The 25,000-nt window shown below is 43.4% G+C and overlaps 3 protein-coding genes across 6 annotated transcripts in view; 2 read left to right on the forward strand and 1 right to left on the reverse strand.

Annotated features, from left to right (window-relative positions):
• LOC107386190 (tetratricopeptide repeat protein 16) overlaps positions 1-6,267 on the reverse strand; it is a 12,040-nt gene extending 5,773 nt beyond the window's left edge. Inside the window, exons 1-5 of one of the 3 annotated variants that reach the window (XM_054730314.2) lie at positions 6,156-6,267; positions 4,957-5,129; positions 4,295-4,385; positions 1,391-1,528; positions 1,093-1,193 (exon numbers count right to left, since the gene is read on the reverse strand). In XM_054730314.2, the coding sequence (XP_054586289.1) occupies positions 1,093-1,193; positions 1,391-1,528; positions 4,295-4,363 (308 nt within the window). In that variant the 5' untranslated portion in view covers positions 4,364-4,385; positions 4,957-5,129; positions 6,156-6,267. Of the gene's footprint in view, positions 1-1,092; positions 1,194-1,390; positions 1,529-4,294; positions 4,386-4,956; positions 5,130-5,494; positions 5,837-5,863; positions 6,061-6,155 lie in introns of those variants that run through there. The other 2 variants (XM_070555580.1, XM_015960430.3) reach the window with 2 other exon arrangements.
• Positions 6,135-13,770, forward strand: slc2a8 (solute carrier family 2 member 8). The gene is made up of 11 exons (XM_015960431.3): positions 6,135-6,243; positions 6,318-6,490; positions 7,655-7,817; positions 8,042-8,248; positions 8,999-9,098; positions 9,887-10,098; positions 10,191-10,340; positions 10,482-10,590; positions 10,912-11,043; positions 11,111-11,256; positions 12,524-13,770. Exons 2-11 carry the CDS (start codon positions 6,396-6,398, stop codon positions 12,668-12,670), a joined length of 1,461 nt encoding a protein of 486 aa, XP_015815917.1. The 5' UTR covers positions 6,135-6,243; positions 6,318-6,395; the 3' UTR covers positions 12,671-13,770.
• A 1,745-nt stretch (positions 13,771-15,515) lies between these two features.
• The window catches only part of hira (histone cell cycle regulator a), a 25,168-nt gene continuing 15,683 nt past the window's right edge, over positions 15,516-25,000 (forward strand). For both annotated transcript variants that reach the window (XM_054730312.2, XM_054730313.2), the window contains exons 1-7: positions 15,516-15,761; positions 21,724-21,786; positions 21,904-22,014; positions 22,121-22,211; positions 22,292-22,386; positions 22,463-22,558; positions 24,865-25,000. The exon at positions 24,865-25,000 is cut by the window's right edge and continues 25 nt beyond it. In XM_054730312.2, coding sequence (XP_054586287.2) covers positions 15,725-15,761; positions 21,724-21,786; positions 21,904-22,014; positions 22,121-22,211; positions 22,292-22,386; positions 22,463-22,558; positions 24,865-25,000 — 629 coding nt within the window. In that variant the 5' untranslated portion in view covers positions 15,516-15,724. The remainder of the gene's footprint in view (positions 15,762-21,723; positions 21,787-21,903; positions 22,015-22,120; positions 22,212-22,291; positions 22,387-22,462; positions 22,559-24,864) is intronic.

Raw genomic sequence — 25,000 nt, forward strand, 5'->3', positions numbered from 1 at the left:
TCTGTCGGGCAAACCCAACCAGACAGACTGTTGTGTGTTTCCTAGCGTGCGAGGTTTTCTTGTTGGAACTCTGACTTTATCGTTTGGTTTTGCGGGGCTTCTGCATGTTTGGGCTTAAAGAGCAAGTCACCCCCTACCAGATTCTTACTCACCTCCCACTTCCTGTTTGAAAAATACAACAAATGCTGTTGCCTAGGAGACCGAGGGGGCGGAGCCGCTAACAAATACATACACACACACACAGGCTCACAACGACATTGTGACATCATATGGTACCAGCTAACGTTCTAGGGTACCTCTTAGCCAATAGCGATGGCAGAATTAAATTCAACTGCAGTGCAGAGTTTTTACCTGACAACGACACAACACTGACAGTTTTAGGCAGAAAATTTAAATTTTAACTAAAATGCACTAAAGTGCTAAATTATTGACGACACGTGTCTGCAGCACGATTAGACACTCATTTATATCGTTTATCACCAGGTACATAAACTCATTAGTTTATGACACCAGGTCCCTGAGGTCCAGTGATCAAAGCCTACTGGTTGTGCAGCACCAGGCTAAAGGTCAAAGGTGACAGATCATCTGCTGCTGTAGCCCCCAGACTCTGGACCTCTCTCCCCCTGAGCCTGAGACCAGTGGACTCAGTGGTCTCCTTTAAAAAGCAGCTGAAGACTCACTTGTTCAAGCTGGCTTTTGTATGACCTTCTTCACCTCTCTCTCTTTATTCTGCTCTCCCCACCTATTCCACCTTCCTCAGGATCCACTGATTTCCCTCTTTCCTGTTCACTCTCTCTCTCTCTTAACATTTTTTCATCACAATTGTCTATTTTTTGCTCATTTAAAGTATATTTTTAAACATTTTCTAACTGCTTTTTTATATTTTTACATTTTTTGCTTTTGTGAAGAGCCTCGTGTTTTTTTTTTCTTGAGAGGCGCTATAGAAATGATATTTTCTTATTATTATTATCAGAAAAAGGGGGTGACTTGCTCTTTAAGGAAAATAAAAATCAGCTTTAATGTTGTTTTATTATGCATCCATCAGATCAGCAACATTTAAACTGAAGCAGATGTTGGTGTTCATATCCCGACCTTCTGATTTTGTAAGTCTTGCATTCAGGTTTCACTTCAGCAGCTTTGCTGAAAGCCTCCATGGCGTCGAGGAAAAGGCCGCGGTCAAACAAACGCTGGCCCTGAAGACACCAGGAATCAGCAACATCACAAACCATCCGCCTGACTTGGATCTAATCCTGAGTCTAACTAGATCTCCCACAGCTCATCACTTAATGAATGTTACACATCAGACAAGAGAAAGCTAATAATTTACTCCCTAAGCACAGGCGTGCCATAATCTCATCATCAAAACAGGTAAATGGCGTAGGGGCTTCACCTGGAGATCATAGATGATGGCCAAGCGGTCTCCAAAGACTCCAGGCTCCATGAAAGAGGCTTGGTTAAAACATGCAGCTGCTGACTGGAAGTCACACATCTGGAGATAGGCTTCCCCTTGGTTCACGTACAGCTCAGCCTGAAACACAGCAGTAATAGTTGTTCAAATCAAAAAACATGCATGCTCTCAGGTGACATCACTCAATCACGTGTGATCTGTCGGTGTTGTGAGTGAACCTCTGTCACTAAATCACGAGTTTCACCTCACAAAAACTGACTAAGTTAGACATCTTTCTTCGGAGGTGATCAACAACTCATTAGAAGCACAAAGTTTCTTTGTTTCAATTCAATTCAATTTTATTTATATAGCGTCAAATCACGACAAGAGTCGTCTCAAGGCACTTCACATAATAAACATTCCAATTCAGGTCAGTTCGTTAAGCCAATCAGAAATAATGTTTCCTATATAAGGAACCCAGCAATCCTCATACTAAGCAAGCATGCAGCGACAGTGGAGAGGAAAACTCCCTTTTATCAGGAAGAAACCTCCAGAGGATCCTGGCTCAGTATAAGCAGCCATCCTCCACGACTCACTGGGGATCGAGAAGACACACACACACACACACACACACACACACACACACACACACACACACACACACACACACACACACACACACACACACACACACACACGCATGCACGCACACGCACACACACACACACACACACACACACACACACACACGCATGCACGCACACACGCATGCACGCACACGCACACACACGCACACACACGCAAGACACAAGACAAAGTAATGTGTCTATGGTTAAATTGTGATTTCTTAGTAAATATTCTATTTGGTGAGAGATAAACTTTATTGTATTCATCCAAGTGGATCTATAATTAAACGGGTAAACTAGTAGAAGAGGGAGAATGTTTAAGTGGTTAGCAGCAGTGTGCTAGTCGATGGCCCCCTCCATGAGGCCACCACAGCTCAGCAGAACATCGTTGTAGCTTCTTCTGGGGAGAAAAACACTTAGAGAGAAAATAAAGTTAACAGCTGAAATAGCAGGAAATAATACAGTTAAAGAGCAGATTGTAGAAGAAAGCAGTAGAGTGTGAAAAGTGGTCAGTGTGTCCTCCAGCAGTCTAAGCCTATAGCAGCATAACTACAGAGCTAACTCTGGATGACCTAGCCTTTTAGATGGAGGCATGTTGGAGGCAGGGCAAGGGAGAGTCGACTTTACCGACTGTACACTCCACCTCCCTCTACTCCCCCACTTGTCCAGATTTAGGCTAACATCAGATTTTAACCATAGGCTCTATCAATAAAAATGTTTTAAGCCTATTCTTAAAAGTAGACAAAGTGTCTGCCTCACAGACTAAGGCTGGGAGCTGGTTCCACAAGAGAGGAGCCTGATAACTGAAAGATCTGCCTCCCATCCTAATTTTAGATATTCTGGGAACCACCAGTAGACCTGCAGTCTGGGAGCGAAGTGCTCGGTTAGGAACGTATGGAACAATCAGATCACTGATGTATGATGGAGCTTGATTATTAAGAGCTTTATATGTGAGAAGAAGGATCTTAAAATCTATTCTGAATTTAACAGGTAGCCAATGTAGGGAAGCTAAGACAGGAGAGATATGATCTCTCTTTTTAATTCTCATCAGAACTCTAGCTGCAGCATTTTGGACAAGCTGAAGACTTTTAACTACATTCTGTGGACTTCCTGAGAGTAATGAATTACAGTAATCCAGTCTTGATGTAATAAATGCATGAACTAGTTTTTCAGCATCACTCCTGGAAAGGATGCTTCTAATCTTAGCAATATACCGAAGGTGGAAAAAGGAAATCCTACAAACCTGTTTAACCTGGGATTTGAATGACATGTCCTGGTCAAAGATAACACCAAGGTTCCTTACTTTGTTCTCGGAGATTAATGCAATGCCATTCAAGTCAGGCGATTGACTAAGCAATTTCCTTTTCTGGATTTCTGGTCCAAAGATGATAACTTCAGTCTTGTCTTGATTTAAAAGCAAAAAGTTTAGAGTCATCCAATTTTTTATGTCCTCAAGACAAGCCTGTAATCTACCCAACCGATTAGGTTCATCAGGGTTAATGGATAAATATAACTGAGTATCGTCAGCATAACAGTGGAAGTTTATCCCATGCCATCTAATGATTTTACCAATTGGGAGCATATATATAGTAAAAAGAATTGGTCCAAGCACTGAACCCTGTGGTACTTCACAAGTAACCCTGGAGTATGAAGAAGATTTGTCATGTACATTTACAAAATGAAATCTGTCAGACAGGTAGGATTTAAACCAGCCTAACGCTGCTCCTTTGATCCCTACAACATGTTCAAGCCTTTCTACAAGAACATTGTGATCAACTGTGTCAAAGACAGCACTGAGATCTAACAAGACTAGAACAGACACAATATTCTTATCTGAGGCCATGAGAATATCATTTGTAACTCTCACTAATGCAGTTTCAGTGCTGTGATACTCTATAAAACCAGACTGAAATTCCTCAAACAGAGCATTAGTGTTTAAATGCTCACATACTTGGATGGCCACTATTTTCTCCAGGACTTTGGATAAAAATGAAAGGTTAGATATTGGTCTATAATTCATTGGGTCATCTGGATCCAGAGAAGGCTTCTTAAGTGAAGGTTTGATTACAGCAACCTTAAAATCTTGTGGTACATATCCATTTACTAAGGATAGATTGATTATATCTAGAATGGGGGCAGTAACCAAAGGAAATGCATCTTTAAATAATTTGGTTGGGATTGGATCCAAAATGCAAGTTGAAGGTTTAGATGAAGCTAATATTTTTGAAAACTCTGAAAGCTCAACTGGATCAAAACGGTTCTTCTGGTTGTTGGTCCAAACCTGCTCTGGCTGTAGAGAGACAGCGTTGGAGAAGCAGATGACAGCTCTCTCATACTGGTGCTTTTCCATCGCCGCTTTCCCATTTCTGCAACTATTAAAACAAAAACAAACAGCCTGAATGTCTGAAGGGTTTCATCTGGGTGGATTTTTATGCTCAAATGTTGCTCATCTTCTTAAAGAGCAAGTCACCCCCAAATCAACTTTTTTCTCTGATAAACTATATAAATGTGTGTCTAATCGTGCTGCAGACACGTGTCGTCAATAGTTTTGCACTTTAGTGCATTTTAGTTAAAATTTTTATTTTCTGCCTGAAACTGTCAGTGTTGTGCCGTTGTCAGGTAAAAACTCTGCACTGCATTTGGATTTAAATCTGCCATCTCTATTGGCTAAGAGGTACCCTAGAACATTAGCTGGTACCATATGACGTCACAATGTTGTTGTGAGCCTGTGTGTGTATTTGTAATTGGCTCCGCCCTCTCGGTCTCCTAGGCAACAGCATTTGTTGCATTTTTCAAACAGGAAGTGGGAGGTGAGTAAGAATCTGGTAGGGGGTGACTTGCTCTTTAAAGATAAATGCCTCAAAGCACACTGCAGACAGTCAAGCTGAAGCCTTATTTGTTCACTCTTGATGGTGTTATTCTACATTTCTGAGAGACTCTCACTGCTCAGCGACTTTATTCTGAATGATGAGAATCCCCAGCTGGTCTGGGTGTTGAAAGGGACTCCCATTGTTTGGATGATGATTTCCACTCAAACTGGTGGTGGTTATTTTTCTCTTGGTCTCCTCCAGCCTCTCCTCTGATGCAGCTGTACATGAACTCTGCTTGGCTCCATGCTACAAAAGCAAAATAAATAAATAAATAAACGCCAGAGATTCAGTCTTAGAAGTAAATTACAAAAGAAATAAAACACTAGAAGAACAACTAAACTGAAGTATAAATAAATAAAGCTCGTGTTCACATAGTTTGAATGTAAGGGGTGCAGTTTGATAAACGTTTTCCATGACTATGGTTCTTTTTTTTATTCTTTATTTAACCATCAAGGTCCCATTAGTAAGAGTCATGGTGTTGCTCTTACAAGAGTAATTACTAAATGAATTAGAATGAGACCTAAACGGGTTCAAAGTTCATCTTTGCCGTTACGAAACTTTGTCTCCCACAAACCCACAAAAAAACTTTAATATTTACTTTTGCTGCTTACCGGTTGGTTGTTGGTCTCATGTGAGTCCATTAGTACGGGAAAATGTATTTTACAAAAAAAATCGCTTAAAGGGTGTTTGCACCTTTATCGCTGTTTGTCTTAACTGAATTGTCGCGGTGTACGTTTAATCTGGACGTTTCCATAGAAACCAACTCTTCGTTTCACGCGATGGTTTCACGAGGCTTTTATTATCTAAACAAAGATGTGTGACTTGAAACAAGATGTTTATCTCTCCACGTTTCCGGTGTCGTTTACATCACGTCAGACTGGAGAAACGTTTGTATTCACCATCGACATATATTGTATATGCATGTATTCACGAGTGGTATTCACTCATAAATAGTGTTTCATTTATGCGTTGATACTTACAGTAATCTATAAAAGTCACATGTAGTGTCGCTCATATCCTTTTTTACCATGATGGGGAAAATATGCTAGAACCTTGCTAGCATTTATGCTACTAGCCTAAAACAGAGACGAAAACCCGCTACAGTTATTTGCTGTGGAAGGAAATTATGAATTGTTTTACTGTTCGAGTTCCGTGTTTAACACTAATCTAATATACCTGCCTTCTTTATGTGACATAAAAAAGAGGAAGTACTCAAAGACTTTTGTTTTGAAAATCAAACAAACGGGCAGACACGCACGCTGATCAGCTGACCTGAATGTTGATAAAGCAGTTGTCCACCAGTGGAGGAAGTGCTTCTCCTGATCACCTTGGTGGTCACTGCTCGGGTACCGAAACGCAAGTATGTTTCAGTTTTATTTGCTTGAGTTTGAGGTTTAGTTTGTAAAAACTGACGTCGTCGTGTTTCTGTCTCAGGCTCGCCTGACCGGGGATCCATGCCAGAGGTGAACACGAGAAGAAGCTGAAGACCGGGGAAGAATCGCTGCCGTCGGCATGGACATCCAGGATGAGAGACGGCCTCTGCTGGAGGCTGAGAGCGGACATCCGAGCCCTACTGGACTCATAGCGGAGCAGGATGCTTACCTCAGGTCAGCGTAGCTCCGTTCACGTCATAGCTTCTCACGTCTTCACGAGCATCTCAGATAAAAGTCAATTAAAGGCCCAAAAGTGAGAGCTTGTTAAAGGGTTTCCATATTGCTCTCACAATAAACATCTAAAACATGCTCTCAGGGGCGGTTCTAGGCCAAATTTTCCAGGGGGGCCACAGTGGGGCCAGTATTTTTTCGTGGGGGCGCAAGAAAAAAAGGGAAAATTTAGTGCAATATCAAAATTCTTTTTCGTCGCCATATGACAAATTTTGTGCTTGTGCACAATTTTGCCAAAGGAAATTCATTGATGTCAGGAAAATAAACTGTATTGCTTGCCTTCGTCTCTCAGCGTCTTTTCCGATAGTCGTCCTCAAGAATTTCTACGGGTCCCATTAAAACTATTTTTAATCTTTTATTCAAAAATCCACCGGGTAAACAGTTCTGTCCACAGAGTGTGCTGCGCTCTAAAGGCTCCGTTTGAAACGCTGCAGCGCATTAGTTCCCATCTCCGAGGCAGCGCGGGAAAAAAAATCCGATCTCTTCAGCACAGGGGCCATAACAGGGGGCCAGGGCCGGTTCTATAGGGGCCCAGGCCCCTGTGGGCCCCTGTTGAAAACCGCCAATGATGCCCTCCTGGCCCCAACCCTGTCATTTATTCAGATTATACCTTAAAATACTTTCATCGGGTTCTGCTAGAGCGTAATAGTTACTCATCAGTTTTAGCCAGGAGAGCTGAAGCAGGAAACATGTTAAAAAGCTAAATATCTTCAAGTTGGGAAACGGTGGCACAGGAGTTATGTGCTCGCCCTGCAATCGGGAGGTTGCAGGTTCGAATCCCGCTCAGTTTGTCGCTGTTGTTGTGTCCTTGGTCGGAGGGACCAGTGGCGCCAGTGCTCGGCAACCTCGCCTCTGTCAGTGCGCCCCAGGGCAGCTGTGGCTACATCGTAGCTCACCCCCACCAGTGTGTGAATGGGTGAATGACTGATTGTGTTGGAAAGCGTCTTGGGGGGTTCCAGGACTCTAGAAGGCGCTATATCAAATCCAGGCCATTAGGATTTGCACGTCTCGATCACAGCAACCTTTTTTTTTTAGTTTATGAAGAATTTTGTACTCAAAGATTTGAATTCACAGCCATCCTGAATCGTCTCTTCTGTCTGTCCGCAGCAAAGTGAAGAACGGGAAGTTGTACCTGGCCACGTTCGCCGCCGTTTTGGGCCCCTTGAGCTTCGGATTCGTGCTGGGATACAGCTCCCCCGCCATCCCCGAGCTCATGAACGATGCCAACGCTCGTCTGAGGCTGAATGAAGACCAGGCGTCGTGGTTCGGGGTACGGTGTCGGCCGCAAGGCCGTGATGATGCAACGTCACATGTCTGGAGGCAGAGCTGAGATCAGCAGCTTCATGTCCTCCTGTGTCATCACAACAAAATGGACTGAGATCCACATTTAAGAGTTTCAACCAAACTTCCTCAGTAGTTCTGGGAGATTAGCTCAGCGGTAGTGGTTGTTTTGGCAACCGCGGCGGTGATTTCATGCAGCTGTGTGTGTTTTAGTCCATAGTGACGGTGGGAGCAGCCGTGGGCGGCCTCCTGGGAGGCTGGATGGTGGAGAAGATCGGGAGGAAAGTGAGTCTGATGCTCTGCGCCCTGCCCTTCGTCTTCGGCTTCACCATCATCATCGCCGCTCAGAACGTGTTCATGCTCTACGTTGGCAGGGTCCTCACCGGCCTCGCCAGCGGCGTCACGTCGCTGGTAGTCCCGGTGAGATGCAACTGTTTTTTCACTTTTAACCAAACGTTTACCTCATTGACGCCTTCTCTGAGAGCAGAAGCTTTCATCTGAAGACGCGTTAGAACGACGACGACGGTGAGAAACATCCGAACACGGCAACACAGCTCAGATTTGTTAAAGAGCAAGTCACCCCCTACAAGAAACGTACTTCACTCCCTCTTCATGTTTGAAAAATGCAACAAATGCTGTTGCCTAGCAGACCGAGAGGGCGGAGCCACTAACAAATACACACACACAGGCTCACAATGGCATTGTGACATCATAATGTACCAGTTTACATCATAGCATACCTCTTAGCCAATAGCGATGGCAGATTTAAATTCAAATGCAATTCAAAGTTTTTACCTGACAACGGCACAACACTAACAGTTTCAGGTAGAAAATTAAAATTTTAACTAAAATGCACTAAAGTGCAAAACTATTGACTACACGTGTCTGCAGCACGATTAGACACACATTTATGTAGTTTATCACAAAAATAAGTTGATTTGGGGGTGACTTGCTCTTTAAGTTTCCTCAGAACAAACCACCGAAACTCTTGTTAGAACCCAGCAAGTTGGCCCCTCAGCAGCACAGTGGTGGGGGGTTGATGGTTTGGGCATCCTGACCCCGAACCCTGAGATTTTCTCCACGATGCCGTGAAACCCGGATAAAATGACACTGAGGCCTGAGTGTTCGTGTTCTGGTGAATAAACCTGCTCCTTTCCTCTGTTCGCTCAGCTCTACATCTCTGAGACGGCACACGAAAGGGTCCGCGGCCTGCTGGGCTCCTGCGTTCAGCTCATGGTGGTGCTCGGCATCATGGGAGTTTACCTGGCAGGTATGTTGTTGCTGAATTGTTCCCCGGGCTCGTTTCTGTTCCTTCAGGCTCGTGAAACTCAGGGAGCAGCTGATCTGTGAATCATTTAAGACCTCACTGACCCGTTCTGCCCTCAGACCAATAAATCCTGATTATTTGGCTTTATAACTCGGTCAAACCTCGCCGGGCAGCGCTGGGGGGCGTTCGGTGGTTTATCTCGACTCCTTTGTGACTCTGGGATCTTACAGTTGGAAGGAAAAGGTGACAAACTGTTGTCAGGCGACGCGATCGACCTCAGATAACGCTGGATTCGTCTGCAGATGGCAGCTCCTGCAGCCTGGCCTGCGTTGGAATAACTGCATCTCGCTAATCTTGTTTGCTGCATATCATTCGTGCCTTCCTAATTTCAGCGTCTTGTGACGCGCGTCGTCACGTGTCGCCGCGGCCCCTCCGGAGCCTGAGTGAATCAGGACGTCACTTCAGAGTCTGATCATCTGGTTCTGTCCTCTGTAGTGATGTGTCGTGATAAGGAAAGCAAACAGACTGATTAAAGAGCTGCGGCGGGGGGGGGGGGGGGGGGGGGGGGCACGATGTGGCTAAGAACAAAGAAACAAGGAAGCAAAAGAAACGGGCGGCAGGTGAAGGCAGCAAAGATTATTAAACCTTGAGGGCGAAACTAGATCAGGAAGTAGGACTCATCTGGACAGAGTGCATTCTGGTACCAGAATCACACCGCTTCCTGCTTCCTGTTCTGCAGCTCCAGGCTTCCTTGCATACTAAATAAGCACGTGTGTGGCCCGCGTCTGCAGGTATGTTCATGGACTGGCGCTGGCTGGCGATCTGCTGCTCCGTTCCCCCGACGCTGCTGATGGTGTCCATGTACTTCATGCCCGAAACGCCGCGCTACCTGCTGTTCCATGGGAAGAGGCAGGAGGCCGAAGACGCCCTGCGCTACCTGCGAGGGCCGGACGCTCCCGTGGAGTGGGAATGCGCTCGCATCGAGGACGCCTGCGGGGAGCAGGTGAGCCCGGCGAGGGCGCGCCGGCGCTTCCGGCGAGGTCTTTCGCCTCCTGTGTGTTAAAAGCTTTTCTCTCTGCGGTTCTTGTCCCTCAGGGTTCGAGCTTCCGTTTGTCCGACCTGAAGGATCCCGGGATCTACAAGCCTCTGATGGTCGGCGTCATGCTCATGGCGTTCCAGCAGATGACGGGGATCAACGCCATCATGTTCTACGCTCAGAATATATTTGAACAGGCTCACTTCCAGGTACCACGAGCTCTCGCCTCGTCATCCCACCGACCATCTGTCCCTCTAGCCTCATGATAACAACTTGAGGATTAGAAGCTGTTAGAGATCTGCGACTGATTCTGTCCTTCGTTTGGGCTCACTGGTGCTTCTGTGTTCCAGAACAGTGACCTGGCGTCAGTCCTGGTGGGTCTGATCCAGGTGGTCTTTACTGGAATAGCAGCAGTGATAATGGACAAGGCTGGGAGGAAAGTCCTCCTCGTCATCTCGGGTATCTTCTATCTCGCCGGCTCTCAGTTTAGGCTCTACTGTGTTGGAGGACTTTTTAATCACTCCAATGATTTTTCTCTCACATCTGCTGAGGTCCTCTCTGTTCCTCAGACTCTAGACTTTGCTCTCTGCTGACGTCACCTTTATTTAATCTGCCTTTGGGGAATTTGGGGAATCCAGAAATGCAGGAATGTAAACAAGACGAAGCTAACGAGAGACAGGAAGTGATGCTTGTTGTCATCGTCCTCCTTTGTTAGGGTTTGTTGTAGCTCTTTCACCTGCCTCACTTCTCCACGCTTTCTCCTTGTTGAACCCACTAAAGGTGCGGCCATGATAGTCAGCACCGCGGCGTTCGGGGTTTATTTCTACTTGATGTCTAAACCAGCGGTGGGTGCAGAACCCCACCAGGACCTGACCTGGCTGGCCCTGGCCAGCATGGCCGTCTTCATCTCAGGTGAGCTTGTATTTAACTTGTGTGTCTGTTGGCTGGCGTTGTTTTAACGGCGTTTGTGTGTGACCAGGGTTTGCTATCGGCTGGGGACCGATCCCGTGGCTGATCATGTCGGAGGTCATCCCCATCAGGGTGAGGGGGTTTGCTAGTGCTGCTGTAGTCCTCACTAACTGGGGCATGGCGTTCGTCGTCACCAAGACCTTCCAGAACATGATGGTGGGTAACTGGGATAAAACCGGATACCTGATATCCGTTGTATTTAAACGTACTTTTATTTATCTTCCACCCTGAGTAAGTTTGTCTTCTAAGAGACAAAAATTCAGGCTCCTCAAGTTTTGAAACTGCTTTGGGTTACAGTGACCCCTTGTGGTCAAACATAAGAACCACAGACACAAATAAGTTGATTACCTGTTCCTTTAAAGGGACATTATGGAAGTGTGACAGCCAAAACATGTATAGAAATAATAAATGTCTTCTTCATACATTCTCCTGCAATGCCCTGGTCCTGTAGAATGAGCCCTGGCATTTTTACTGTGATTGCCTGTTTTTCTGTAAAATCACAGAAAAAGAGAGATGCTTGGGTCGAGCAGGCTGCTTCATGCGCGTTCACGCTCAGGCATCGCCCGTAGCATTTGCTATCCGTAGCTGTAGCAGCAGAGAGAGAGGCAGTGCCACTTTATCGCTGTTCCTAACGCCTAGTGACAAAGCTAGCTACATTTCTGAGGACCCTTAGCTACTTTCTGTAGAACTTTCTTCTAGATATTTCCTGCTAATTAGCAACAAAATAGCCATTTTCACTCCGAACCGTTCTTTGAACGTTGTTTCAGCTGTCATCAAGGATATAAATGTTACAGATACAAAGGACGTCACTGGCGCTTTAGCTCACCTAGTAAGATGTTGGACTCTCGTGCAGAAGAGCTGGGTTTGATTCTGGGTGTGAACATAGTTTATTTAGAGTTTCTTTTTTACATGAATGGTATATTTTTTTACAGTAAGATGCCCAAATTTTTATTTGAGACTCGTCGAACGGCGTTGAATTCACAGATAAAAAAGATGTGGGTTCAACTTTCATTTTGGAACAATTTTCATGATCTGAGGACTGACCCATCTTAAACCTTTGTCGGCTGTGCTGAAGAGAAAGGTACAGAACCAAATTATTTAATTAAGTAGCTGCTCGTTCTCCTGTCCTCTGTCCTCCGGGCCACACACACACACACACACACACACAGTACTGTCTCGGCTGTTATTTTCGTTAAGGAGTGTGCACGTACAGCATGCGCGCCTCGTGCACAAGCCTACTATTGAAGCTGCCGTTAAGCTTTTGGCCTGAGGGGGCGATCACGAGCATAAAAATTCAAAACTGTAAAGTCCCTTTAAATGCAACCGTGCGTTTTATTTTAATGTTGTCTATTTTTCTGCACCATATTGATTTTAATCTATCCAGATTAAATCCAGATTATGCAAACTTTTCTTCTGTCCCCAGGACGGTCTAACCAGCGCCGGTACCTTCTGGTTGTTCTCTGTTATGTGTGCCCTCAACATTGTCTTCACTATATTCTTCATCCCTGAAACCAAAGGAAAAACTCTGGAACAGATCGAGGCCATTTTCAGAGGCACGTCAGGTCCGTGAAGTCTCCACCTGCCGAAAACAAAAAATCTCTAACTGACTTCCTGTGGGAATACTCTGTGGGCATTTAAATAAATATTGTCCAAGTTGACGCTAATTGAAACACATTTTTGTTGTTTTGTAAATAATTCTTGCCTTTTATGAAGGTTGTTTTGTGGAAGCTACTGTTTTTTCTGTATTTTTAAAGCAGTTGAAAGATTTAAAAGATGTTTTTACACCTGCGTGTTTAAGATAGTTATTTTTATCACATGTGGCTTCTTCAACCAGCCTTTGAAGGTTTTAGCAGAAACGTTTCTGAAATGAGTGCATCACCAAATGATGTAGTCACTGTTTACAAATACATGGATAGATTTTTAACCTGAACAGAGAAAATGCAGTAAATTTCAAACATTTGTGATCAGTACAATTTAATTGTAAAGAAAAAAATATGATTGTCTTCATGTTATGTAAGGTTTGTTGTAAAAGGAATGCTTGTGACTTTACTTTCTTATTTGATCAATTTCTTCCCATTTTATGGCATTACATGTCTTTTTTTATTGTTTGTTACTCTATTATTATTCATCATTTCTATATTTTATGACTTTGTTGTCTTTTATTTATTTTTTTTTTTTACCTTTTTTTCTTTTGGGAAGAAATTTGACAAAAACGTGAAGCAGAAAGCCTTTTCTGTGTTGGCCTTAATATTTTAAAACGTGTTTATGGATTTTTTATCCTACATTCTGTATGAAAAAAATTCATATTTCTAATTAACGCTGGAGTGTCGCTGAATCTTTTGAACAAATGAAACTGAGATTTTGTTTAACTGACAGTATAATGATGGTTCATCTCATATTTCTGTTGTTAGAAACCAAAATAACAATTTATATAATCATTTTTGGGGGATTTGTTCACTAATGAAGGTTCATGCTTCAAAAGTCAAAGCAAAACAATGAAATAATCCTTAATATACATCAAATATACTTTTTGTTGGGGGGCTCCATTAAATTTAATCTTTTTTGTATTGATTAGGTTATAATTGAGTTTTTGGATGATTACACACTAAATTTGTCCAACATGCAGCACACTGTAACTTGATTTAAACAAATAAAATACACTTTAAATAACTCATGCAAAATAATTCTTACATGTTGTCTTTGTCATGATGTCTCCCTTTTACTATTTAGAATGTCCTTTACATAGCCACAACGTAATTTACTAGGAGTTTTTTATTCTCAAAATTACTCCAGACAAGAGCAAGTCCCCCCCAAATCAACTTTTTTCTGATAAACTATATAAATGTGTGTCTAATAGTGCTGCAGACACGTGTAGACAATAGTTTGGCACTTCAGTGCATCTTAGTTAAAATTGAAATATTCTGCCTAAAACTGGCAGTGTTGTGCCGTTGTCAGGTAAAAACTCTACACTGTATTTTAATTTAAATCTGCCACCGCTATTGGCTAAGGGGTACCCTAGAATGTTAGCTGGTACCATATGATGTCACAATGTTGTTGTGAGCCTGTGTGTGTGTGTTAGCAGCTCCGCCCTCTCGGTCTTCTAGGCAACAGCAATTGTTGCATTTTTCAAACAGGAAGTGGGAGTTGAGTAAGAATCTGGTACAGGGTGACTTGCTCTTTAAAGAGCAAGTCAACCCCTACCAGAGTCTAACTCCACTCCCACTTCATGTTTGAAAAATGCAACAAATGCTGTTGCCTGGCAGACCGAGAAGGCGGAGCTGCTAACAAATACACACACACAGGCTCACAACAACATTGTGACATCATAATGTACCAGTTTACATCATAGCATACCTCTTAGCCAATATCGATGGCAGATTTAAATTAAAATACAGTGTAGAGTTTTTACCTGACAACGGCACAACACTGCCAGTTTTAGGCAGAATATTTCAATTTTAACTAAGATGCACTGAAGTGCCAAATTATTGACCACACGTGTCTGCAGCACGATTAGACACACATTTATATAGTTTATCAGCAAAAAAAAGTTTATTGGGGGCGACTTGCTCTTTAAATGATTGATTTTCTAGCAATTAATATTGCACAGTTTAAACAAAAATCTAAATTGTATCCCAACATAATGTTTTTTTTATACATTATTTTAATAATTACATAAAAACGTGGAGAAAGACCCGCACAGAAATCATTAAAGTACGCTCCAGAGCCAGGTTACTGGCTGGTACCAGGAGATATCACGCCCGTCTTGGTATCCCTACACAGGCTTCCAGTCTCTTTTAGAATTTCGTTTAAAGTTCTGGTGTTTGTTTTTAAATGTTTAAATGAGTTGGCTCCACGTTATCTGGCGGATCTGATCCATCTTTATGTTCCTGCAAGGAACCTTCGATCAGCACAACAAGGACTGTTGGTCGTTCCTATAACACAGACTACAATCCCGAGGGGGTCGTGCTTTCTCGGTGCTGGGGCCGAGGCTTTGGGATGAGCTACCTGCATGGGTTAAACAGGCCACCACGCTCTGCAAGTTTAAGAGCCAGCTGAAAACTCACTTTTATTCTTTAGCTTTTATCCAGGAAGAGTCCCGTTAACTGATGGCTTTGCACTTTTTGCTGCCCTGCCTAGATTTTATCTGCATGTTTTTGTTGGGTTTTAAATGGTTTTATATGTTTTAATTTTTATTTTTTTATGTTTATTTCTGCTGTGCAGCGCTTTGTTTGGTCCTTGGGGTCATGTGAAGGCGCTATATAAATAAAGTTTTAGTTAGTTTAGTTTAGGTTAGTTTTATTTTGAAAAGACTGAAAACTCCCAGTGCTTCCTGTGCGCGGTCAAAATACCGGAAACACTCGAGAAGTGCCTGGTGTCACCGAGTTTACCGTCCGGGGCTGCCTGTCAGCCTGGCTGTGTGGGTGCTGCTTCCCGCTGCTCGGCTACTACAGTCGGGGATGCTGCCTGCTGCAGCGATGGAGTTCAACCACCGAAACAGCAAAGTGTTGGGCAGAGTTTGAGACAAAGGGAGGGGGACTTGGCGTTAGTTCTGCGAGGCAGCTAACCGCCTGGTGGGGTATTTTTATTATAAAGAAGGGAAGAAGCGAAAAAACTCGGGGTGAAGATGAAGCTGTTGAAGCCGAGCTGGGTGAGCCACAACGGTAAGCTTGTGCAGGAATCTGTTGGACCAAGTTGGGCTTTTGTTGTCGGAGGGGGGTGACTTATTAAGGGGACATGATGGTGGTCGACACCACTTGTTTTGACTTGTTTGTCACTTAAACTCTGACCTATATCGAACCCAATTTACCAGTCGAACGCTCAGATTGGATGTGTTTTTTGTCACACTCGTGAACATATCTCACCCTTTATCCGTTTAGATTTGTTTGCTAACAAAGCTAGCTAGTTAGCCCCCCGGCTAGCACGGATGCCCCGACTTTAGCTAACTTACGTGCCAAATGACCCCTTATCCAAGTTGCTCCCTCAAACTCAGATCTTGGAGCATATTTTGGACACTCGGAGCAACATTTTAACCGAGTCGCTGTGTTTCAGAACCATCTTGGCAAGGGAGCTCAAAGCTGTCAGGTGGTAAAACATCCAAGCTGTCAGTTTAGAAAGTTACCCGTGAGGAATCGGCCTGAAGTGTGTGCTGCAGCTAGCAGTCCCAGTTACTCCAGCTGTAACGTGATTTTATTAAGTGTTTTTTTATGGTTTTGATGCAACAAGGTCTCCTTTTAGTTGTTTATAACCACCTTAATTTATGGGTTCAAAACCTGCAGAAAACTGGTGTAAATTTCAAATATGAAAGCTATAATTGTCACAAATATCATGAATATGAAGTTATTATGAACAATATTAATATTTCAAGAAAATATGCAGACCTCCCTGAATGTTTTTGGGTTTTTTAAATCTAAAAATGTAGTGTGTGAAAACCTGTTGGGTTTTCTTTGTAACTCAATTAATCTTCATGTCACTAAATGCACTTTGGGTTCTGATCCCACGAAGGCGTAATCTGTATAGAAAATGGGTTGTAAGGCAGTGAAAGATGGTCCTAATTGGCAGAAACAGACTAAGGGGGAAATATAAGCATTGTACATTGGTTTTGATCATCTGTTTTTATGTCGAAATATGGAAAAATAACAATAGTTATGCTGAATAAAAGCTCAAATCCTCATAATCAATTGCATTAAGTCGGTGTTAGGATGAGACAAACCTCCAGTTTGCAGTAAACTGCTCTGAAAAGAAAAAAAATCATTTAAAACTCTGCTTTTATTACACAATGTTTCCACAGTTCCTGGCATTTTCATAACCCTCACCTGCTCTGAGTAACATACCTCACCTCTCCACCTGCTCATGTCGATGTGGTACCAGACGTACATGGCAGGTCTGCTGCGCTGCTGCTGCAGTGTTTTGGTTTTTCTCCGCCAGAGAGAGGTTGTTGATAAAAATCTGCAAATTCGCAAAATGCACAATGACTGATTTGACTTTAAAAAGATTGTTTCTAATGTCATGCTGCACGTTTGTTGTTTCCAAACTGTTCGTTTGACTCTGGACCATTTATTTACATCTGGTTAAGTCTAAACACCACCTCCAAATCAGACCTGAGGTGTTTTCAGACGGTGCATAAAATAATAAAATCATCCTCAATAGGAACAATTTTAAAGCGTTATTAACCCAAAGATCAGGACAACAAGCCCACGTCTGGGTGACACCACGATTCAGGAAGCGCAAACGAAAAGTGGACTAATTATCTGTTGCAGCTAATTTTACAAAAATGAATGTTTCCGAGAAATTCCCAGAATGCCCACCGCTGCGTTCACCTCACTTAGACCAGGAAGTGCAGCCAGTTCAGACCTCCTGCGTGCTCTGACACAGCTGTGGAAAATCACAGAACACTTGGGAATTTTCCACAAGTTTAACCAAATTAATCCCTGTTTTAAAAAAAGTGTTTTAATTTGTGTTGAATGTCTATGGGGTCACTCGGGGTTAACTTTCACTGCAAGTAGCACTTGTATGACTGAGTACTTACTGACTTTGAATACCATTCCAGTTTATTTGCAAAGCGCTGTTAACACGGCATTACGACCGACCAAGGCGCTGCACAGAAAAACAAATAATAAAAAACACAAGCTAAAATATTCGTGTATATCATATGAAGTAAAATGAATAAATGAGTTAAAAGAACAACAGACAAAAACCAACGGAACAAGTAAAACCAGAATATAAAAACTAGGGCCCGACCGATATGCTTTTTCTGGGACCGATACCGATATAAAACTTTTAACAAAGGCCGATGTAATGGCCCATAAATCTCCCTCACAAAAAAGAAATACAAATAAACATTTTCTTAAGCTCAAACCCTTCTTTCTCTGCCTTTTTGATGCTAACGTATTTCTCTATTACACACCAAAGGACTGTCTCCATAACTCACTCGGGTTTCCAAGTAATGCAAACAGGGCCTGAAATTACAATATTTTACTCACCGGCCAAGTTGGCTGGTAGATGATGAAAATCTACCGGCCAGGCATATTTTTTACCGACCAAACTTCTAAATGATTTAGATCTACCTACAGCATGTTATTCTACATTATGTTGATTCCAAACAGAGTGACAAAATAATTAAAACATCAGTTAATAAGAAAAACAACTCTTTTGTCATTTTTACTATTTTTATTTATTTATTTTTAGAGATGTTTTTATGAACTCTTTCATTGAAATCTAGTCAGACTCCTTGTTTTCTCTGTCCATGAAGTCTGGCCTCCTGCTTCTGACACCGTCTTTGTGCCAAAGCCTTACAGCCTCATTTGGGTCCTAGTCCTTGATCTCTGGAGAACACAGCTGCACCATGAGAATATCTGAAAGTGTCACTTTCTGCTGAGACGACGGACACTCTGGACGGGCTTTAGTTTAGAAATACGCCTGAGGTGGTAAAAGCAGGACCTGACTGTGCTTTTGACCTGAGCGTCCATCTTCAGAACCGGGTCTATTTTTATTCCTAGGTTGGGGGTCGGGGCAGCAGTAGCTCAACAGGTTGAGCGGGTTGTCCAGTAATCAGAAGGTTGCAGGTTCGATCCCGGCACCATGTTGCCTGCTGGTGGTGGTCGGAGGGACCGGTGGCGCCTGTGCTCGGCAGCCTCGCCTCTGTCAGTGCGCCCCAGGGCAGCTGCGGCCACATTGTAGCTCATCACCACCAGTGTGTGTGAATGGATGAATGATGCACTGTAGTGTAAAGCTTTGGAGTCCGTACTCTGAGAGGCGCCATACAAGTGCGGGTCATTTATCATTTATAGCAGAAGTGACATTAGGAGACAGATAGTGGAAGTTAAGTTGCTCTAACATTATCGGGACTAAATACGATTACCTCTGTTTTTATTATCGTTTACTGTTGTGTTACATAATCTGGACACTATAGAGCTCTGGACGTCACGTGGTTCTCAGAGTGTAGACGCCATGTTGGCAGGCAACAAATATAAACAAAATGAACAGTATCGGCTTGGATTTTACTCCATCTGAGTTTACTTCACACTTTAAAACAGAAGAAATTGTTTCATGTAGTCAGAAATTAAACAGACTAAACATCTCTGACCCTTACCGTGCCCCTGGGATACTTTTTTAAACGCCAGAAGCTGTCGGAGCGGACTTCTTACCGGATTTGAGAGTCCCTGACATTTATAATTTATAAAACTGATTAAAGAAAAACAAATAACATAGATTTACACTTAAGTAGTTTAAATAGAGTGCTGTGCTGTTTGAATGTATAAACTGAACACCAGGAGAAATCACTAGTCTGATTTTTTTCCGTGAATAAAATAAATTTGTCAGGCAGGAGCGTCTCAGGATCTGTCTGAGATCTGTCTCGGTGAGACAGATAATAGCAATCCAAAGTGCTTTTTATGTGTGATCTGACAACTGATCAACCATTGCTTAAAAAAGAAATACAGCTTAGCCGGTTAATTGCTGTGATCATAAAACACGTAAACGGCAGCACGCAGAACTCACGAGGCAACGTTTTACGTGATGTTTACTTGTCGCTATGAGTAATAAGACAGAAAAAGCCACGCCAAAATAAGTTTAGGAAGCCCACTAAGAATCGTAATAAAAGCATTTAAAATAAACACCACACACAGTTGCAGGGGCGGCGTTAGGCCCGTCTACTTGGGCTGAAGCCCTGGATGTTTCATGGAAAGCCCCGGATCTCAAACGTGGAAGTAACATGCAGTACCAAAGTCTAACAGAGAGGGAGCAGCTGGCAGTAGTTTGCATACAGCCTGCCTGAGCCTCCACCACTGAAGAAGAAGCCCTTCAGCAGCCGGCTTCTTCTACACTCTCTGCCTGAAACGCATGAGTGAAGATGGACATAAGGACGTTTTTAGACCAAAAGTACGGCGACAGAACCCCAGCTTTGATGAGACTGGTGCTGACTCAGGTTTGTGAGTCTTATTAGAAAATATTTGTTGTGCTGCTGGTTTGCCTAAAGTTAGCTTATCAGGTAAAGTTGTTGGAGAAAGAAAGGGAATATTTACTATCATCTCACACTAAACACTAACAGGAACAATACTCTGCCCTGAATATGCTTCATATGTAGCTTCAGATTAAAAATTATGTGGCACAAGACAAATATATATGATGTTGACTAGTGCATGTCACGTGTGTGTGTGTGTGTGTGTGTGTACGTGCGCGCGCGCATGTGTGTGCGTGTGTTAAGCCCCGGATGTTCTTCAGTCCTTTATCCACCCCTGCACAGTTGAGGAAACGTTGGTTTAAGTACCTGATATGAAGCGGTCGCTGCATAAGCGAAAACCTTTACTCTCGGGATCCCACAGTTTCATTTTAGCCCGGTCACTAGGGCGTTTTACTGCAATGATCCAACGTTTGCGGCGCTCCGGATCTTGGGGAATCCTGTAAATGGCTCATTCCTTATGTTGTTCTGCATCCTGAGGCACAGCAGGAATCTACCATTTCATGCTGTCGTTCTTTTTTCAAAACACAGAATCAGTTTCGTTACCTGTTTTCCCGCTACGTTTCGCCGGCGGCTGCAGACTTCCTCAGGCTGACGCTGATGGTGGCGTCACTTCCTTCTCCGTTTATCCACGGGCAGCAGAGGACGTTGTCACCCTCTGCTGCCCGCTCTCCCCTCTCCGATGATGCAGATCGCGATGACGATAATTTTTCGATATATTGTGCAGCCCTAGTATTTTTGTTGTTTGGTTTTTATGATCCTTGTGTTGTCCCAGTCCATAATTATATGGACTGGGACAACACACCAACAAAACCATACACAACAGTTAGAAACAGACTAGTGCACCCAAAAGACAAGATACCAGCTGGACTTAAATGTCGAGTCGTTCACGAAATCCCATGCAAACTCTGCAATAAAACATACATAGGAGAACCCGGACGCCAACTCAACACACGAACAATAGAACACAGAAAGGAGTGCGAGAAAGAAACAAGTCGAAAACACACAAGAGCAGCAAAAGAAGAAGCAGAAAGCACAATAAAGAAGTCAGCCGTAACAGATCACTGCTTAAGAGAAAACCATGTAATGGACTGGGACAACACACGGATCATAAACACCGAACAGCAGAAATACAAAAGATGGATAAAAGAAGCTATCGAGATAAGGAGACGTGGATGTGGGACCATGAACAGGGACGATGGAGTTTACTCGTTGGACCGCGCATGGGACTGCATCGTCGGAGAGGGGAGAGCGGGCAGCAGAGGGCGACAACGTCCTCTGCTGCCCGCAGATAAACGGAGAAGGAAGTGACGCGCCACCATCAGCGTCAGCTCTGAGGAAGTCTGCAGCTGCAGACGAAACGTAGCGGGAAAACAGGTAACAAAACTGTTTCTGTGTTTTAAAAGAACGACAGCATGATATTCGAGATACGACACAGCAAGAACACACCTAAGATGAGGAATCTACCATATTTCCTGTTTGAGTTTTCTGACAATAACAAATAGTCCAGCTGCTGGCTTCTGCCTGCCAAGATGGCGCCGTTTCGATTTGAACTGTTGCATGCCGGGAGACGTGACGTCATCTCCCGGAGCTCTATAGACTTTTCAGTCATCTCTAAAATCTCATTTATGACCTTTAAATGCTCACCTTTGTGTTCTACCTTTCAGGCAAACCCATATTTTCTGTTGACATCCATCCAGATGGAACCAAGTTTGCAACGGGTGGGCAAGGTGAGGCGTCGCCGTTGTTTGCGTCCGCCTGCGGCAGCAGTAGTTTAACTTTTCTGATTCTATCCAAAGTTTCTTTTAATCCATCAGGAATATTTTTGTGCCCCGTTCTGTTTCCAGGAGAGGATTCTGGGAAGGTGATGATCTGGAACATGGCACCAGTTCTTAGAGAGGAAGATGAGAAGAATGAGAATGTACCCAAAATGCTCTGCCAGATGGACAATCACCTAGGTGCTCATCCGCCTAATGCCTGCAAAATAAAATGTGCAAAATGTATAATTTCATGAGTGATGACAGAACTGTTGTTTTTAACCCTTGTGAGTGTTTGTCCCTGCAGCCTGTGTGAACTGTGTCCGCTGGTCCAACAACGGGCTCTACCTGGCCTCAGGTGGAGATGACAAGCTGGTTATGGTGTGGAAGAGAGCGGCGTATGTAAACCAGTTTAGTTACTACTTATAACCACAGAAGGCGGATCTTGTTTAATGTTCGGTTTGTGCTCTGCGAGCAGGTTGATTGGTCCGAGCACAGTGTTTGGGTCGAGCAGTAAGCTAGCCAATGTGGAGCAGTGGAGGTGTGTCACAATCCTGAGGAACCACACCGGAGGTACGTCACAGGAATCACTCAGACAGCAGCGCCTCTCTGTTCCAGCGGCGCTTACGGTGTTCGGATTTCTCCGCAGATGTGATGGACGTAGCGTGGTCTCCTCACGACATCTGGCTGGCCTCCTGCAGTGTGGACAACACCATCGTCGTTTGGAATGCTCGCAAATTCCCAGGTAGGAGGTTCCAGCTGTCTGTCAGCATTCCTCTGGAATATTTAGAAACAAATGTCCTGGAAAAATTTTTCAAGCAAGCTACATTTAGAAAATATTCACTCCTGAGGTCTAGCCCCCTTTCTTCTGGCTCCACCCATTAAGCCACTCCCCCCAGAATACAGGAGGATGTCGGACGCAACGGATGCTGTCATGCAACCATAAAAACATTATTACTTATTTTAATAATAATAATAATAATAATACATTTTATTTCAAGCGCCTTTCAAAACTCTCAAGGTCACTGTACAGGACAAAATATAACAAGCAAGCAATACAACAACAAGAAATAAATGCTAAAAGTAATTCCCAAAGGTAGAGTCGGAGCAGTGTGATGGATAATAGACTAAAAAGAGTAGATGGAAGGAGGACAGTTACAGTGAGTAAGCCAGGCGGAACATGTGAGTTTTGAGGTGAGACTTGAAGGTTGAGAAGGAGTTTATATTGCGGAGGTCAGGCGGTAGAGTGTTCCAGAGTTTCGGAGCTGAGTGGCTGAAAGCTCTGGCTCCCATAGTACTAAGACGAGTGCGAGGAACAGACAGGGAAGGTGAAGATGATGATCGGAGAGAGCGAGTGGGAGTGACAATGTGGAGGAGATCAGAAAGATATGGGGTAGCGAGATTATGGATGGCTTTAAAGGCATGAAGACGTATCTTGTAGTCAATTCTGTATTTGACAGGGAGCCAGTGAAGTTGTTACAGGACAGGGGTAATGTGATCAAAAGTGGAGGTCTTGGTGATTATCCGGGCAGCTGAATTTTGGACTAACTGTAACTTGTTGAGTGATTTTACCTTTTCGGCTCACTTGCGTAACCGTAGAACAATTTATTATGCTAGCTAATATAGCTCGCCTGGTTCTGACTTCACTTCCTGTTCAGCTGCTCTGAGCCCAGAGCACGTGATTCGTGTGCACATAGGGGGTACCGTATTTTCTGGAGTTTAAGTCACACCAGCCATAAAATGTATAATGAAGAAGAAAAAAACATATAAGTCACATTTTGGGGGGAAATTTTATTATTTTTCTTACAAAATCTGAGACCAAGCGTTTCACATTGCAAGACAAATACCGGTACCAATAGCAGAATAAACAACGTGGGCGCAGCAGTCCGCCACAGTCTCCAGCAGAGGATGGCAGTGTTAATTGCGTATGGAATTAAATTGCGATGTGACAAAAGGAGATTTTCTAATCCCAAAGGCTGCGATTTGACTGGCAGCGAGTGGTTAGCACAATGCTAATATACATTGAAAAACCAATAGGGATGCTAATGCTAATATCGCCGAATAGATTCATACAAATTACGAATTAGGAACGTGCCAAATTATTACATTTTGAGTCTAATAAAAAGTAAAAACTGCCATTAATCAAATAAGTACAGACAGATATTTTAGTAAAGCTAGAAAACTGTACTTCAACTCCACTGAGTTTTGGCTAGCAGCTGTGAACGTAACTGAACTACGGAAGCTTTGCATGGACAAGACGTCAAAAACTAAACACAAAAGACTTCAATAAACGGGACACACTTCTTTCCTGCAAATACATTTTCACAGTTGATGCTAATACCTATTCTCCTTCAAGGGATGTGCTCCTGGCTGCAAAGCATTGCACCTTCAAATACAAGATGTTGTCTTTACTTGTCAGTGTTCATGTATGTGTAGATACATAAACTTGTTTGTATTCAGTACAAGTTACATAGATCTTTTTTGTTTTTTGCTTCCGTTAGTTGAAAAATGAGAAAAGCCCCTTGAGAAAATAATTGTGAATTAAATCATAATTGCAATATTGAAGAAAAACAAATCGCAATTAGATTATTTTCCTAAGTCGTTCAGCCCTATCTGAAACCCTCCCAGCGGGACAGGGGAGCTCATTCCTGGGCCGGAGCCGGCTTGCAGCAGCGCGGTATACATAATCTGGTATATAAGTCGCAGGACCAGCCAGACTATGAAAAAAAGTGCGACTTATAGTCCGGAAAATACGGTGTGTGTGTGTGTGTGGGGGGTGCTGTTGATGGAGGATCATGATGATGTTTTTCAATGTTTTTTTTTTTAGGATGATTCAAATCATCATTATTTTTACAGACCATTTAATTTATTTTTGCCATCATTATGTGAAGAAAATTAGGGAGACGCGGCCCCTTGCAGGACGATGGACTGGCAGTAAACAACGTAGCTACACGGGGCCGCGTCTCACGCCTTTATTCGGGCCTTAATGGATCCTTCATCAGTTGTCTCCGCCTGTCCTGCTCACACTTGTGTCCTCATTGTGTCTCTCAGAGATGGTCACCTGCCTGCGAGGACACACGGGGCTAGTTAAGGGCCTGACGTGGGACCCAGTAGGAAAATACATCGCCTCCCAGGCAGACGACCACAGTCTCAAAGTGTGGAGGACGGTGGACTGGCAGATGGAGGC

The sequence above is a fragment of the Nothobranchius furzeri genome, chromosome 10, assembly GCF_043380555.1.
Source record: "Nothobranchius furzeri strain GRZ-AD chromosome 10, NfurGRZ-RIMD1, whole genome shotgun sequence".
NCBI classification, from domain to species: domain Eukaryota; kingdom Metazoa; phylum Chordata; class Actinopteri; order Cyprinodontiformes; family Nothobranchiidae; genus Nothobranchius; species Nothobranchius furzeri.

Coding starts and splice junctions, on each gene's coding strand:
- slc2a8 (XM_015960431.3), top strand. CDS start 6,396: ATGGACATCCAGGATGAGAGACGGCCTCTGCTGGAGGCTGAGAGCGGA. Junction 6,491..7,654: donor GAGCAGGATGCTTACCTCAG/GTCAGCGTAGCT, acceptor GTCTGTCCGCAG/CAAAGTGAAGAACGGGAAGT. Junction 11,257..12,523: donor AGACCTTCCAGAACATGATG/GTGGGTAACTGG, acceptor TTCTGTCCCCAG/GACGGTCTAACCAGCGCCGG.